This window comes from Hyperolius riggenbachi, chromosome 4 (genome assembly GCF_040937935.1).
Source record: "Hyperolius riggenbachi isolate aHypRig1 chromosome 4, aHypRig1.pri, whole genome shotgun sequence".
Taxonomy (NCBI): domain Eukaryota; kingdom Metazoa; phylum Chordata; class Amphibia; order Anura; family Hyperoliidae; genus Hyperolius; species Hyperolius riggenbachi.
Window position 1 is genome coordinate 397000442 of NC_090649.1, and position 18317 is coordinate 397018758.

Here is an 18317-nt window from a genome sequence, read left to right on the forward strand (position 1 = left end):
GAAGGAAGAAAAATAGTCCAGTTTAAAAGTAGGCATTCAGGTTAAAAGTCCTTGAACACTGCAGGCGCTGGCTCTCCTTAAGCACCTGCATGAACGTTCCTGGTCGATGGAATTTGGAGAACTGGGCAGGTTTGGTCCCACCCCACTTATATAGGACCTGAGTTTGGGGCTGTCACTACCTGGAAAGTAGGTGTGTTTAAGGCAGGGTTATCTCCTGGAGGCAAGGTTGCCACCCTCAGACTCAGAGCAAGAAATGTACCAATTTATTAATAATCTGTGTGACTCCGCCCCAGATTGGCGCATCGCAAATCCGAGACTATATTCATAAGCGGCAGGCGACCCTGTATTAAACGAGGCTATACATGCCTAGTCTGTCGCATTCGCTCTACGCAGGCCGGATAAAGTGGTTTCTCTACCGATTCCTGATAGCTAGAAAAGTGCACTTTAGGTGACTGATAGAACTGATTTCTAGATATCAGGAAATGTAATTTTTGTCTTGCTGTGCCAACCCCATTTTTAATTATTAATACATAAAGTTCTCTTTGTCTGAAGCTTATGAGTTTGGAGGGAATTTTGAATCTCAACCAGTTTGAGCTGGCTTGGGGAACATGAGCTGGGTGACCAAATGGCTTCTGCCCAGGGGGTTTGGCCACTTGTGAATTCTTTCCTGACCTGAACAGGATGTGGGTGAGGGGCTGCTGCTCTCAGTAAGAGAGAGGGAAAAAGGACATCTCTTTGTACATTGACACATGACTGACAGCAATTGTGCACGACCATACGAAAATTGTTGGCGCTTGCGCACGACTTTCCGTAATGTTCGTCACAAGTATGTCGGTGCACTCTGTGTAAATTGGACATGAAAGCTGTAAAAAAAAAAAGTCCACAGGTGAGAGAGGCTCCAGCCTGAGGGTGCAGTGTAGGAGGGGGCGCACAACTCAATCAGCTATCATTCCCCTTTTGTGTTTGAAACTGAGAGAAATAAGAAAAGGGTATACATGGCAGTGACTGTAAGCCAGATAACTAGTGATTAAGACGTTAGGGTCCCTGAGGTGCCTCTTAGTCTAATAGCAATCAGTGTGTGTGCTGAGGTGGGAGGGATGGAGGGGCGCACTTTGGTGACTCAGCCTTGGGTGCTGGAGGTCCTTGTCCCGGCTCTGATGGCAGCCTTCATATTCTGCTTACTACAGATTTCCTTTCATGGAGCTTGACATAAATTAGATAGAAATGTGTTTAATGAGCTTACAGACAAAGCAGATTAAACTAGTTGCCAGAAAGTTTGCATTCTTATTCCTGGAGCTAAAAATAATCCACAAAATGCTGAATCATCTCACATATTATGGGGAATATCCAGAGCAGGGACAAGGTCCTCCAGCACCCAAGGCTGAGACACCAAAGTGTGCCCCTCCATCCCTCCCACCCCAGCCTTCACACACTGATTGCTATTAGACTAAGAGGGCCACAGGGCCCACAATCTCCCCAACACCTTAATCTCTAGTTATCTGGCTTGCAGTCACTGCTATGTATCCCCTTTTCTTATTTCTTTCTGCTTCATACATAATTAGGAATGACAGCTGAATGAATTGTGCGCCCCCTCCTACACTGCGCCCTGAGGCTGGAGCCTCTCCAGCCTATGCCTCGGCCCGGCTCTGGGAATATCATCAACCACTCAGCAGAAGACACACACACACACAGTGCACAGCGACCCCAGTGTAATGTCTTCAGAAGATCCCATGTGAATGTCACACAGCTGACCCCAGTGTAATGTCTTCAGAGGATCCCATGTGAATGTCACACAGCTGTCAGTTTTCATTGCTGCAGTGGGAAACTGATAATCCTTCAGGGTTTGCAAGGAAAAATCATAAACTCTTGATTCGTAAACATGCATAACATAATATACATAATATACATAATAATATACATACATAACAGTTCAGCAGAGGCACATCTTTCTTTAGGTAGTTATTTATTATTAGTAGCATTTATATAGTGCTGACATCTTCCATAGCGCTGTACAGAGTATATAGTTTTGTCACTTAAAGAGAAACTCCGACCAAGAATTGAACTTTATCCCAATCAGTAGCTGATAACCCCTTTTACATGAGAAATCTATTCCTTTTCACAAACAGACCATCAGGGGGCGCTGTATGACTGATATTGTGATGAAACCCCTCCCACAAGAAACTCTGAGGACCGTGGTACTCCTGGCAGTTTCCTGTCTGTTAACCTTGTTGCATTGTGGGAAATAGCTGTTTACAGCTGTTTCCAACTGCCAAAAAAGTATGCAGCAGCTACATCACCTGCCAACAGTAAAAATGTCACCATGTAATAAATGTCAGAATGTAAATCAGGGATTTAAAACATTTTACAATGGGCAAACAATGACTAAATCATTTATACATAATTATTGTTAAAATGAAGCACTTTTTTAATTAGATTATTTTCAATGGAGTTCCTCTTTAACTTTCCCTCAGAGGGGCTCACCAAGTAATCCCTAATAGAACAAGTTCACCATATTCCATGAAAAATCAAAAATTGTGATGATTAGAAGCCTTTTTGTCAAGTACAAAAATACAGTAGAGAAGTGGAATACAGTAGAGCCTCAGCTATCTGGCACCGGCAGGGATCAGCTGATGCCAGATAAGTGTGCTTACTGGTTGCTTAAAGGGATCTAAGCAGCTCCTGGCTTCAAATAGCTGCAAAGGCTGCCATTGTTCAGAAGCACATTTTACCACTGGCAGGGCCAGCGCTACCATAGAGGCAAAGGAGGCAGCTGCCCCAGGGCCCCAGAGCTTGTAGGGGCCCCCAGTGGCTACAAGAGGAAAAAAAATTTCAAATCGGCCTTATAGTTTTTGAGAAAATCGATTTTAAAGTTTCAAAGGAAATAAAATACACATTTAAAAACCTGCCGACTTTAATGGTTAATAGCAAATCCACCTTAAATGCTAGAAACCCTAAATTTGCAGGATATGTTAAGGAGATCATTAGGAATAAGAGGAAAAAAACAATTTTTCAAAAAGACCTTATAGTTTTTGAGAAAATCGATTTTAAAGTTTCGAAGGAAAAAAGTATACTTTTAAATGCGGTAAATGTCACTTTTAGTAGCTAACCTTAAGGTAGTGTAATTTTACATGCATCAAACGAAAGCGCAATAAATTTCCTGATGGGGTTTCCAGGGGGTCTATACGCAGCCGCAGCGCTTTGGCCAGGGGTCGCTATACAGCCGCAATATGGCTGTATGAAGATCCCTGGCATTTTTTCCTATTTTCCCAATTTTTTTTTATGTTTAGAGTGTGGGAATTTTTTAAAAAAAAAATTATGTGGGGTCCCCCCTCCTGAAACTTTTTAACCCCTTGTCCCCCATGCAGGCTGGGATAGCCAGAATGTGGAGCTCCGACCGATTGGGACTTCACACCCTGACTATACCAGCAGCAAAAAAGGTCCCCTAATGCCGATTTTTGTTCCGTGGTATATGTTGGGGGGCCCCCCAGGTTTATTTTGCCCTGGGGCCCCATTGTTGCTTAAACCGGCCCTGACCACTGGCATTATCCAGGCTAGGTGTGAAATTCTTCAACTGTAACTGATGTTTTCTGTTTGAAGTACAATGGGGGTTTGTTTGTGGTAATTAAGTCTAATGAGGCGATTTCTCATCTGCCTTCCACCATCTCCTGCTCAGCGTCCGCAGGTCCTTTACGGACTGACGGACGGACAAAGTGGCTATTTTAACCCTTAGATGTAAAAAAATTAGGTAAAATGAAAGGGGTTTTTTTGAATAATAAACCACATTTTTAGAATGCATTTTTAATTTGCTATAGAGCTGCCCTGGGTGTTAAAAATGATGCTCGGTTCACTTTAAGACTCCATGTTAAAGAGGCTCTGTAACAAAAAAACAGCCCCTGTTGGGTACTTACCATGGGGGAATCCTCTGGATCCTAATGAAGCTTCCCCCTTCCTCTTTACCCTCTGGGATCCAGCGCTGGCAGCCTCCAAAAAATCAGTAGAGTGGCTGAAATATTTACCTTCCGTGCTCCTGCACAGACGTAGTAGAGGCTTTCCGATGGGCTCCGGCGGAATTGCCAAGCCTGATCGGGTCCACTTTACTGCACAGGTGATTTGCATCTGCGCAGTAGAGTGGACCCGATTGGGCTTGGCTTTTTCCGCCAGAGCCCATCAGAAAGTCGCTACTACGTCTGTGCAGGAGCGCGGAAGGTAAATATTTACATTGCCGCTGTTTGGGGGCTGCCAGGCCTGGATCCCGGAGGGTGAAGAGGATGGGGGAAGCCTCATTAAGATACAGAGGCTTCCCCCTCCCGAGGTAAGTACCCCCTGGGGCTGTCTTTAAGAATAGGCCTAACTAATACTGTAGCTCACATACCATGTGATGGAGCGTGGTGATGCGATGGGTGCTGGGGGAAGATGCCTGACGGACGTTTCGCGCTGTGGCTGCGCTTCAACGGAGGCTAGGTTGCGGGGCTCCCTCTTGCCGGGCTTAATGTATTTAAGCCCGGCAAGAGGTAGCCCCGCAACCTAGCCTCCGTTGAAGCGTAGCTGCAGCGCGAAACGGCCGTCAGGCATCTTCCCCCAGCACCCACCGCATCACCACACTCCATCACATAGTATGTGAGCTATTTTACCTCTACAATTTTGTACTGTATTTGTGCCTGCTTTTGGAATAAAGTACCTGCAGTGCCGATTGGCCTTCCTTCTCTTCATTCCTGATATCTGCTCCTTGTTTTTCATCAGAGCACGCAGTTTGCACAGAAGGAGAGCAGGAGAAGAAAGTGTGAGTTTACCCTGCCTACATCCTTCCAGCGTTCGCTGCCACCAGCTGCAGTGCCAACCATCCTCTCCTTTTTTCTTCCCCCCTCTTTTGCTAACTAATACTGTACTATTCCCCATTCTATCTACATACCATGAACTCTATATTAAATGTTAAAGCAGGAGGATTAGCCATACTATGCCAGGGGAAAAAAACACACATATAAGTAGATAAATACTTGATCTACTTACATAACACATGTATTGTACTGTCCACATTTTGATTTCAGTGAATCTTATATAGTAAATGAAGAGAATTCTGTTCCTGGTGGGAACCATGTCTTTTGCCCACAGTTTGAGGCTAAATACTGATGTAATTTCTTCCCGTAGGGCCCTTTTCCACTAGCAGTCGGTAGCGTTCGCGCTGAACGCTAGCGATTGCTGAATCGCAATTCCGCCGTTTTCCCGACGTTTGCGGCCGCAATTTTGCTATGCTATGCACTGCATAGCAAAATCGCGGCAAAAGTCGCTCCGCGGCGCGATCGCGATCAAGTAAAAAACGAATCGCGGTAGTGGAAATGACCTACCGCGATTCCTATGTTAAAAAGCAAACCGTAGCGATTGTAAAATCGCTAGCGGTTTGCGGTTTTGCGATTCAGCTAGCGCAAACGCGCTAGTGGAAAAGGGTCCTAATTGCGATTCAGCAATCGCTAGCGTTCAGCGCGAACGCTAGCGACTGCTAGTGGAAAAGGGCCCTTAATCTTTTTTCTTTTCTCCTCCAATCGCTGAGTCACCTCTGCCTTGCTTGTAAACACAAGTGAGGAGAGGATAATGTTTCAGCTAGGCAGGCAAATAAAAGGAAGAGGAGGAACATATTATAGATAAAAAGAACCCCCAGCATGCAACTGAATGGCAATGGCTATTAAAGGTAACAATGACACAATAAAAAAGTAGTGCGGTTCCACCCCTAAATATACAATATTCCAAACACACACAGAAAACGTTTTTTTTATGAACCAAAAGTTCTCTTGTTTATTCTTCGTAAGTTATCTCTTCAGATAGCGGATAATATGTGTAGATACAACATCAGACCTTCACTTCACATCACATCACAAAATGCCTAGGCATATTATGCATGAGCGCATCAAAAGCGCACATAATGAAAGTCAATAGAAACACCATGTATTGCGTTTTGTATGCGTTTTTGATGTTTTTTTTTTTAAATAAAGATTTCTGATGTATTTCCACTTCCTGTTATCTTCCTAGTGATTTGCATAAATGTACATATAAAAACGCATACAAAACACATATGTGTTTTACATATGCGGACCGCAAAAGCATTAAAACGCATGAAAAACGCATCTGCGTTAAAAAAACGCAAACGCACCAAAAACGCACACAACATTAACATAAAACATGACATAAAATGCAGCCTTTCACGTTATGTTATGTGTGCACCCAGCCTAAAGACTTAAAGGGCCAATTTCCACTAGCTGGCGTGCGTCCTGCAAATTCTGCTGGAATCTATTGAAATTGAGTTTGCCATGGCGTATAGAAATTGATCACTATCTGATAAAATTCCAATCAAATGACAATCGATAAGCTTGACAAATGTGGCCATAATTGATCCGTGCACAACTAGCTTATTGCCTTGTCATTTCCGAAAATATACTTTGAGCAGATATGCCTTGTCGCTGCAGCATTAACCAGTTTACATCCTGCATACAGTATATTCACATTGTTGCAAGTTGCTCCTGAAAGCCACCTGATGTGAATATAAGTTGCTGTCATTTAATGAGCACAGCGGGAGTGCTAGCACGCTCCTGGGCTCATTAACCGCCCTCCCTCTAACTACAATACACAGGCATCTCTTCCTGGGGCTCCGATCCCCCCACCCTCCGCCCCATCCTCTGTAATACCCCCCCCCCCCTCCATGCTGCGATCGGGCAGCATGGAGCATTACAATGTAACAATCTTTATCTGACCTTGTTCCTGCGGCGATAGCGATCCTCTCCCTGCAGTCCCGCTGTCAGACTCACTAAGCCGAACGGATCGGGTCCCGGCTTGATGACGTCATCAAGCCGGGACCCGATCCGGTCAGCATAGTGAGGCTGACAGAGGTAGTGCAGGGAGATCGCGATCGCCGGTGGAACAAGGTCAGGTAAGATATAGTTACTAGGAATGCTTCCCTGCGCCCTACTCTGCAGAGGGGGGGAAGACACCTGGCATTTGGGGCTGAGAAGATCTTAAGGGGCCAACACCTGGCAATCCATGGGGGGGGGGGGCACAAATTAAAGGGCTTAAAGGGTATATATATATATATATATATATATATATATATATATATATATACTGTAACACAGCTTCAGAAGTCCATTGCATCGACAGCTGCATTCAAGATCAGATGCTTGCCATAAAAAGGGTAAAACACCCGCTGAAATAATTATGCAGGTGCAGTGTAGAAATGCAATGGACAAGCCTGAACATGGTGAAAACTAACATGTGAGCAGGCCCAAAGAAATTGGTGTTGGTCTGTTTTGCATATCTGCTGGACCACTGCCATCCATCTGGCAGCAGACCCAATGTGCCTAGGGTGTATACACACCAGACCTATGCCTGCCTAGGGTGTATACACACCTTCAGTAAGTGTAACAGACCCGTGCCTAGGGTGTACACACCTTCAATAAGTGTAGCACATCAAGCTCAATCCTGTGGATGGCAATCCTGGGAATGAGGGTTGTACAAACACATTGCTGAGGTATTGTATTCAAAAAGAAAAACAGAATGGCAGCACTCAAACCAAGCTGCACCTGACTTCTATAAGGCACACACAGTGCACACTACAGCAACAGCAGGTGCTGAATACTACGGTAATTAGACTCTCACTGTTACATCTTTATAGAGGACTATTCCCGAATTTGGCTACATGAGTACTTTTTTTATCTGCTAAGTTTACATTTTTTGATAATCGAAATAAATATGGCTAAACTATGAAAGAAAATGTTGTTTTGATAAGAATCTGCACAAAGCTTTGTTTAGACTAGGGGTATCGAACTCAAATACAAAGTGGGCTGGTATTGAGCTCTGGGACCAAGTTGTGGGCCAACCTCAATGGCTAGTGGCCACCTCTCTCCCTTATAATGTTCCCTGATGTCTAATAGCCCCCCTCCATCCCCTATACAGTTCCCTGATGTTTAGTGGTTCTTTCTCCCCTATACAGTTCCCTGATGTTTAGTGGTCCTTCCTCCCCTCTACAGTTCCCTGGTATCTGGCGCTGTCCCCCTCCCTGTATGGCCTTTCTGGTATTTATAGCGGCCCGATGTGGAGAGGCACTGCGCTAAGCAGCGGTGGACGTCGGACCACCAAGGGAAGCCTCGATAGTGTCCTGAGGCTTCCCTTTCTTCAGGTTAGTATCTTATTTTAATCCTGAGGTTTGGCTCGGGATTGCTTTAAGGGGTTACATTTACCATCAATCCCTTTCTTATTGGAACTAGCAGCTGTGTATACCATTACCATAGAGCACAGTGTGCTGAGAATAGCTCAGTGGTGCCCCCTTCCTGCAGGCATCACATCAGACATGTGCCTGGTTTGTCTATGCCTAAAAACTGCCTAGGTGTTGGCAATGCCATTGAGTCTCATGGGGAGCAGAGAAAAGTGTCATAAATGTCTGTCCCTTTCTCTGCATTCATGAATTTCATGGTGCCCTATGCTATGTACATGTAGCACAGCTGATACAATATGCAGATAAACATGCACTGTGTGTTGGCTAAAGAATTGACATAGCCGCCCGGTTTGCAGCATAGGCAGGCTATGGCTTCTGGCTTCACCGGGCGGTTCTAGCACTACATGCAGCCACAGGCAACCTCCAGAGCAGGAAGCAGGGAACCCCCGACGACTATACATCATCACCCGCATCGAGAGGATGCCTTGCCCCGCCCGCCTCAGAGAATGCTCACGTGACAACGACGTCACCGGCAAGCCTATCTCCCCGGGTCAAGCATCTGCAAGCATTCTCCAGTGCGCTGCAGAGACCTGTTTGCCCATCGCACATCCCACTGACAAGCCATGGCCGTTCCACTGACTGACACCGAGAAGAGGAAACAGATCAGCGTGCGGGGAATCGCGGGGCTCGGAGATGTGGCCGAGGTTAGGAAAAGCTTCAACAGGCATCTCCACTTCACCTTAGTGAAAGACAGGAATGTGTCCACTCCTAGAGACTACTACTTCGCCCTGGCACACACTGTCAGGGACCACCTGGTGGGCAGATGGATCAGGACTCAGCAGTATTACTACGAGAAGGATCCCAAGGTAAATACAATAATCGGTTCAAGGTTCATATGCAAGGAAATGCAACAAGGGGCAGGTACACTGTGCACAGTGCATGCTCAGTCAATCACCATCCATCTTGCCTAGCTATGCAGAATCAATGCAGCATCTCACTGCTTCTCATGCCAGGGGATTCTGTTACAAAGTCACTGCAGTGATGTCACAGTGTTCTACATCCATAAGAGAGAAACAACAGCCATCCTCCTATGTTACTGCAACTGCTCACAGGGTTGATTCCATATTTTTATTGTATTTTTGTGTGTCTAAAGTCAATTCCCCCTCCCTGCACCAGCTTGGTCTGTAGGGGATAGAAGCAGAAATTGATAAGTCAGAGCTGCAGTGTTGCTCTGCAGATGAAGTTGTTTGTGAAGGAGATCTGCAGTGAGGATGTGTTTGTGTAGGTGATCCTGAATGTATGTCATTTTCACTGAGGGTGGCTTCCACCTCCTCCCCCAACTAATCCAATTGAATCATTTAAAGGTATACAGAGGCACTATAATTAGTGCATCTAATAAGTAGATGCATGTTGACTTATGCTACGGAAAAAATCCATAATATTGATTGATCTTTGGCCAGGGAGAGTGTCGATCAGTGGTGTCCTTTTTATCCTGTGCAGTGAGGCCTGTACAGGAGATTCTGCTTTGATAGCATCAGTGTCCCCTTTTCTTGTGACCTTGAATTTATGTAAAGCATCCCATTTGTAAATGCAGTTGTTTGTCTACCATGAATGAAACACACACCTTGACAACAGACTATGATATATATATATATATATATATATATATATATATATATATATATATATATATATATATATATATATATATATATATACTGCTCTGTTTTGATGAGTAATGTAGGATCCTCCATCTTCAGAGGTATTTGGGAATAAACTGGGTGTTCTATTCAAGTCACAGTTCACTCTACTCTCCTAATGGAAGCTTTCATTTTAGTTTTGGCCATAGATGACCTTTAGCTGCTAAAACACTACAAGACCCAGCATGCACCTTCAAGACGGACCTGCTATGTAGTAGGTAGATGAAATCTTGAGATTCAAATATCAATTTTTCTTATTGGTTTAATCACTTTAAAACTACCAGATATCTTTATGCCACCAACACATCTAAGCGATTGACTTTCATTTGACTTTGGGCCATTCATTGATCGAAAATACGATTAGGCATGTTGAAAATTCCCAGGAGATTGTGTGGGGGAGAAGCATTGGATGATCGATGACTACATGGTACTGCTCTGCACCGAACACTACAGCGCTAGTGGTTCCAGCGATGCTTTATAGATTTCTTCTGAGCCAAGTTCGAGAGTGTGGTGTGACTTGGCATTATTCAGCATAGGTTTATGTGGCAGGTCACTAATATTGTCTGTGGGTGTCTTTTGTTGTCCAGCTGGTATTCGTGAAAGCTCCAGTCAGAGATATTGGAAAACCTTGTCCAATTGCTAATGTTAACCTGTGGCCTGTGGTGCCTGTATGTGACACACCTCCCCTCCTGTCTTTCCTTGGCCATAATGGAAGCATTTGAGTCATACAAATCACTCCTATTTATGGGTACATCAAGAGGGAGCGAAGGCCTGATGGCAGTCAGGTTGTGCCCATTCAAGCAAACACCTTCGTGTATAGGGCCTTCTAGCATGCTTGACCATATCCAAGCCAGCTTATAGTCCAAACAATGAACCCAATGTTTGCACATGTATCTGTCAAAGAAGCTTGTACCCCATAGCCCTTCCCATTTTTCTACTTTCTGAATGGTTGCTGTCCAGCTGTATTGACCATGTACATTCCAGCATATTCTGTGAACCAGCTGATGTCAGTGAGATGTGGAATATCTGAGGTCAATCAGGAGATACCCACAGAGTCAAACAGGTCTTCTCAGACAACCTGGAGGAAACCTGAATATTTCAATGTATATTTAATTATTAAACCATAGCAGTATACCCTATACAGGTCCTTCTAAAAAAATTAGCATATTGTGATAAAGTTCATTATGTTCTGTAATATACTGATAAACATTAGACTTTCATATATTTTAGATTCATTACACACAACTGAAGTAGTGTTCAAGCCTTTTATTGTTTTAATATTGATGATTTTGGCATACAGCTCATGAAAACCCAAAATTCCTATCTCAAAAACTGACCATATTTCATCCGACCAATAAAAGAAAAGTGTTTTTAAAACAAAAAAAGTCAACCTTCACATAATTATGTTCAGTTATTCACTCAATACTTGGTCGGGAATCCTTTTGCGGAAATGACTGCTTCAATGCGGCGTGGCAAGGAGGCAATCAGCCTGTGGCACTGCTCGGGTGTTATGGAGGCCCAGGATGCTTCAATAGCGGCCTTAAGCTCATCCAGAGTGTTGGGTCTTGCGTCTCTCAACTTTCTCTTCACAATATCCCACAGATTCTCTATGGGGTTCAGGTCAGGAGAGTTGGCAGGCCAATTGAGCACAGTAATACCATGGCCAGTAAACCATTTACCAGTGGTTTTGGCACTGTGAGCAGGTGCCAGGTCGTGCTGAAAAATGAAATCTTCATCTCCATAAAGCTTTTCAGCAGATGGAAGCATGAAGTGCTCCAAAATCTCCTGATAGCTAGCTGCATTGACCCTGCCCTTGATAAAACACAGCGAACCAACACCAGGAGCTGACATGGCACCCCAGACCATCACTGACTGTGGGTACTTGACACTGGACTTCAGGCATTTCGGCATTTCCCTCTCCCCAGTCTTCCTCCAGACTCTGGCACCTTGATTTCCGAATGACATGCAAAAGTTGCTTTCATACAAAAAAAGTACTTTGGACCACTGAGCAACAGTCCGGTGCTGCTTCTCTGTAGCCCAGGTCAGGCGCTTCTGCCGCTGTTTCTGGTTCAAAAGTGGCTTGACCTGGGCATTGCGGCACCTGTAGCCCATTTCCTGCACACGCCTGTACACTATGGCTCTGGATGTTTCTACTCCAGACTCAGTCCACTGCTTCTACAGGTCCCCCAAGGTCTGGAATCGGTCCTTCTCCACAATCTTCCTCAGGGTCCGGTCACCTCTTCTTGTTGTGCAGCGTTTTCTGCCACACTTTTTCCTTCCTTCCCACTGAGGTGCCTTGATACAGCACTCTGGGAGCAGCCTATTCGTTCAGAAATTTCTTTCTGTGTCTTACCCTCTTGCTTGAGGGTGTCAATGATGGCCTTCTGGACAGCAGTCAGGTCGGCAGTCTTACCCATGATTGCGGTTTTGAGTAATGATCCAGGCTGGGAGTTTTTAAAAGCCTCAGGAATCTTTTGCAGGTGTTTAGAGTTAATTAGTTGATTCAGATGATTAGGTTAATAGCTCGTTTAGAGACCCTTTTCATGATATGCTAATTTTTTGAGATAGGAATTTTGGGTTTTCATGAGCTGTATGCCAAAATCATCAATATTAAAACAATAAAAGGCTTGAACTATTTCTGTTGTGTGTAATGCATCTAAAATATATGAAAGTCTAATGTTTATCAGTACATTACAGAAAATAAAGAACTTTATCACAATATGCAAATTTTTTGAGAAGGACCTGTATAGTTATATCTGTAAGTTTTCAACTTTTTCAACTTTTCCGATGGCTGGCTACTATAAGAATTGCACAAGTCTTACCAGCTGTATTTTTATATGAATAAAAACACTTTCCACACTGATGGCAGTTCTTCATAAGGTGTTGTGAGACATCTTTCTGAAATAGGCGCATCTGTGTTTTTCTGACAACACAGAAACAAACAGGTGCTGAGGTACGATGGTACATGGGAAGGATCTGGTCTTGTTGAGCAGAAATGCCATATGGGAGCAAAGAATGGCAAGGCTCTGCCAGTGGTCAGATCTTCATCATTTCTGGACTTTGTTTCCTATGACTCACCTATGAACCAGAAGTTAATAAAATCTTCCACCCGCTGTAAGATTTTTTTTTTTTTTTTTTTTTTTTTTTTGTCATCTAGATGTTCGTATCGATAAAAACCATTAATTTTAAATAAAGCTTGATTAAAAAGGATTCTTTTTAATGAAATGTTGTTTGCAGTTTGATTCATTCACAATCAGATTTCTGTGGAAATCATTACCCTGTGATCAGTTTACAATCAGGGAGTAAGCAATTGCTTGCCAAACTGGGCTATAGTTGCATAGTGAATAGTTAGGTGTGCTTGTAACTGCACTGGAGATGTATGATGGAGCCCATGTAGAGACAACTGGCATATTACTGTGGAAGTACTGGCAAATGGGCATAGTTTCCAGCTTCTATGGTCAGACTGGATTAAACCTATGCGCACGCACTCATTTACTGACACCCAAAATGATCGTTAGTAAATTAATTGGGGTTACAGAAATGATCACTGTGCAGAGACAACGTTGTCTCTTTTCACAGCCTGTTCTATGGAGAAGGGAGGAGTTGAACTTGAGGCTCCCAGTATCCTACACAGGGATCACTAATGACCTTGACAGTGCTGATTGGGAAGCCTGTACTTACACTGCATTGCAACCAACACTACTATGCACGGTCATTTCAGGTTAGGAGGAACCAATGAGTGTACATAGGTGTAGCCTGATCTGTGGAGCACGCCTGATAGTAGCGGTTGTTAATGTAAGGCACATCTTTAGTGAGATTATTATTTTTTTAATATGATCCATGCAACAGAAGGCTTTGCAGGAGGAATGGGACTGTCAGCTGAACAGTTTATGGCACATCATATCTACTCTTTCAGCATTGTGCGGTACATGGAGCCATAAATTACATCATTGGAGGATGATGGGGAAATCATGTTATGACCTTCATGGTTCCCTAGAACAAGGTGAATAATTTAGCATCTACAAGCCTGAAGTATCGCAATTAATGATTTATAGGGTGAAATAAATGTTGAATGCAACACATTCTGCTTTGAAAATGACAGCTGGCATCCTGTTGGTTGCTTTTGGCAGGAACTGTACTCTCTTCCCCATGTACAGAGAGCAGGCTGTGGCATTCCTTCCTTTATTTGAAAGATGAACAACAAAGGCTCCTTTTGGGAGAGGTTATTCTGCAGAAGATCAGAGATGTTAGTGAACCTGTCACACACAGCTGTAGGCTGCAGGGCGGGATTTGCACAGAGAAGTTGTCTGACCAGCTGGAAGAGCTCTCCTGGTGTACAGTGACCAGTCTGATGTTACTGAGGAGGTATTTGTAAGGCTGGGAGCACACTTATCCATTTTCATGTGCGTTTTCTGCACAGTAAGAGCTTTTTAAACGCTAGGGATTTTAAAACTCTTGCTAAAGCAATGCTATGGGGGATTTTTACAAAATCACATTGCTCCAGTCTGCACACACATAGGATAACATTAGCAGGAGCTTTTAAAATCACAAAGCGCTCAGCAAAACTCTTCTGGTGTGCACCAACCCTAAGGGCTTGTTCACACTGTGAGCGCTTTTCGTTTTTGAAAAGTGCTGGCAATTTTTAAAAGCACTTGAGCAATGTTTCTCAATGTGAATATTCTCACATGAGCGATGGGCTTTCTTTCCAATCGCAAAACGCGGCTCCTGCACCATTTCCTGAGCGTTTGCGCTTCAATACAGAGTATAGGGAAATTGCAAAGCGCTTGCAAAACGTGCTTGCAAAAAGCAATGTGAAAATCGATTTGGCTAGCGCTTTTTAAAATGAATATATTATATTTATTAAATTCCAGGTCAGAGAGTTCACTTCCTGATTGTTGTCAAGAAGAAAAAAAAAATCGCCAAACAAAAGTGCTTAGAAAAGCGTTCAGCGCTGGCGATTTCTAATGAGAACTAGGCCTAGAACTGAGAACCAGTGTTAATCAATAGGTTAGTAGCTGCATTAATTTGCACGCAAGTCGGAATTTGCATCTTATTGACTATCTATCTAGTCATGAGTATAATCACCGAATCAGTGTGTTTGTGGATAATTTTCACCATCAGACGTTTTCTGTAGTGGTCCACTGGTAGGAACAGTGTTAATATGAATACGCATGTACAATAACTGTAGCCCGTAGCCATCATAGCTGCAACATACACTGTGCCATCCGAGGGCAGGAGGGTCAGCGGCGGATGATGGAGATTCTTCTGACAGATGGTGTAAAAAGGGCAACAATGTCATGGGTAGCTGTACATACACTAGATTCTTGTCCGAGTTCTTTCTGGTACGTGTAGTAGGTTTTAAACAAATCTGTCAACCTTGGCATCCTTAGTCTTTAAAGGACAACAGAAGTGAGAGGTATATGGAGGCTGCCATATTTATTTCCTTTTAAACAATACCAGTTGCCCTGCTGATCTGTTTGGCTGCACTAGTGTCTAAATGACACCAGAAACAAGCAGGCAGCTAATCTTGACACCTGACCTGCTGCATGCTTGTTCAGGGTCTACGGTTAAATGTATTAGAGGCAGAGGCTCAGCAAGACAGCCAGGAAACAGGTATTACTTAAAAGGAAATACATATGGTAGCCTCCATATCCCTCTCGCTTTGCTTTGTCCTTTAAGTAGTCCTTTAAGAGTCATTAAATATAATTATTGATCAGTTTGCTTTAGCATATAAGTATTCTTATTCTGAATCTGTAATGATCGCTGCTGCAGCAGCTATTACTGGAAGTAGTAGTGCTGCAGCTCAGGCAGTTCTGATCTATTTCCATGCAAGTTGCATAGCTTTGTCTGTCTTTCCCTGCTGTCAGCTTGTGACTGATTATCATTCACCTGTGTGGAAATCTGCATGTCTGCTCCCATTGGATGACCTCAGTATAAAGATCTGCTTCCTGCAGGGTTTCCTTGGGTTTTCATAGCTTCAGCTTAAGCCTGCCTTGCTGTCGCTTTAGCCCCCGATCGTGTTTCTTGTTATAAAGATACTTTGCTGGTCTTTGCATCATATATTGGTTCATTGCCAATATATATGCATACCAGCACGTTTATTATTTTCCTTGTATTTGTGTTACGTTAATACATCAGTGTCGCTGATGTATACGTACACGAACTGTTTATATCCTGTGTGCAGTTAGTCAGCTTTCCAGCACGTTTTGGTAGGTTGCGCGTACCGTGACCACCCGTGCTGAGGTAGTTACCCTGCTCCTGGTTCTGCTTGTGGATTGCGTTCATCTCTGCGAAGAGATAACGAATCCTTCTGAATCCTGTTCTGTTACGGTTTGTGGATTGCGTTCATCTCTGCGAAGAGATAACGAATCCTTCTGAATCCTGTTCTGTTACCGTTTGTGGATTGCGTTCATCTCTGCGAAGAGATAACGAATCCTTCTGAATCCTGTTCTGTTACTGTTTGTGGATTGCGTTCATCTCTGCGAAGAGATAACGAATCCTTCTGAATCCTGTTCTGTTACCGTTTGTGGATTGCGTTCATCTCTGCGAAGAGATAGCGAATCCTTCTGAGTCCTGTTCCCTGTATTGCTCCAGTCTAAGTCAGTGTTCCAGCTTATGTCATATATCGGTTCATTGCCGATATATACATATGTTAGTCAGACGTTACAAATAGTTTCATTGATAGCTGTAATTGTAATGCGCTAGGAAAACATACTTATTGTATATTTATCTGTGTTACGTTCATCTATCTTAATCCTGCTATTTTCTGACTATCCTGTCCTGTCTTTGTGAGGCACGCCATCGCCGCATCGCATTGGCTGCCTCATTCCAGTCTGTCTGGTTTTGGACGCTTGCTGTCGCTAAGTAGCCGCTAGCTAGCAAGCGTTCATTCTGTCTACCTGTCCTGATCTCCTCAGTTCTGGTTTATGCGCTCAGCGCTACTTTGCGCTGAGACGTTATAACGAAAGCATTGTTTGTGGCTGTCAGATCTGCACCGGCTCTGTGCGCCACAATCTCCTATTGGAGTCAGTCCTCCCCTCCACTATACTAGGGATAGCCTGTTTCCTGGTGCTAGTGTGTGTACCTCCTCCACGCCAGCTCATGCGTTGCATGCTGACTGTGGAGAATACACCACCAAGCCTTACCTTATGAAAACCCCATTACCAATCCCCATTGTGGGGGGGATTCCCAGAAAGTATGAGACTGTTAATTATGGTTCCTGTTCCTTTAAGAAATTTGAAGAACTTAGCTCTGAAACAGAAAATGAGTTTTTCTCTGAATGTGCCAGGTTCCTGACCAATCCTGATCTCCAAGCGACTCCTGTTTCAACCTGGGCACTCCAACTAAGTTATATTTTGTTTAAAGGGGAATTATTCCAGTGGGCATTTGATGTTCTCAATCATTCCGATTTGAATGAGAGACCACTGGAATTTCTAGCGTTTGTGATCCATAACTGGTTGCGCATAGATCCATTGCCTTTTCCTCTTAATGAACTCCTGGCAGCAGGCCAATCAGCTGCTCCTTCAATTGCTTGCAAGAATGAGCAGCAAGCAGAAAGTGTTACTGATAATTTTCCTGCAGCTTTGAATAAATCACCAAAAACCGCAAGGTCAAAGGCAAAACGCAAACGTTCTAAGAAACGTGTCCAATCTGCAGAATTGTTATCCTTAGCGACTGAGACCTATAATGAGATTCTGCCATTAACAGATAATGAAATGCAATTGTCTTTCAGGGGAGTTAAATGGACTTATGAAACTACTAATGAACTTTCCTCCCTGGCTAGGGAAAATAAAGATTTTTGTTTAAAAGAATTGTCTGAGTATGATTATGATGAGATATTACAGAGTATTGAACAAATCAACTTATTTGTGAACCAAGGGAAGTTTGCATACACTACAGTTCAACACTTGCTACAGGTATTGGAGATTCTTAAGAATAAGGAATCTGCCAATCACCTGCTAATTAACCCTATACATGTGCCTGCCACAATCATATCTGCAAACCATGATCTGCCTGTTAAGTATGCTTGGAATCCTCCATTTGAGAAAGGAGAGATGGAAGCTCTGGTCAATGAATGGAAGAATGATTCAAGTTCATTTTGTCAATTTTACAGTGCAAAAAGTGAATTGGTATTGAATGCATGCATTAAGTCTGCCTATAACCTAATAAAAACTGGTGTGTGTGAGTATGACTTTGTGGCTCCATTGATTGATGTGTGGGAACTGATTTTGGATGATTTTTTTGTGACTCCGAATTCGCAAATTTGGCGTTCTGACCCGCCTGCTTCAGCACCTTTGGCTGATTCAGCAGGTGATTCGGAGCTCTTTTTGTGTGAAATTGAAGTTCCTGCAATTCCACCCTGTACCATGGATAACTCAGTGTTACTTCCCAGTAAAACAGAAGCCACTGATACATTCTTA

At 43.5% G+C, this 18317-nt stretch overlaps 2 protein-coding genes across 3 annotated transcripts in view; one reads left to right on the forward strand and one right to left on the reverse strand.

Annotated features, from left to right (window-relative positions):
* Window positions 1–18317, reverse strand: part of ABHD12 (abhydrolase domain containing 12, lysophospholipase) — a 1393598-nt gene that overhangs the window by 912604 nt on the left and 462677 nt on the right. The window lies entirely within an intron of this gene.
* The window catches only part of PYGB (glycogen phosphorylase B), a 231913-nt gene continuing 222316 nt past the window's right edge, over window positions 8721–18317 (forward strand). The window contains exon 1 of the mRNA XM_068232241.1: window positions 8721–9063. Coding sequence (XP_068088342.1) covers window positions 8821–9063 — 243 coding nt within the window. The 5' untranslated portion in view covers window positions 8721–8820. The remainder of the gene's footprint in view (window positions 9064–18317) is intronic.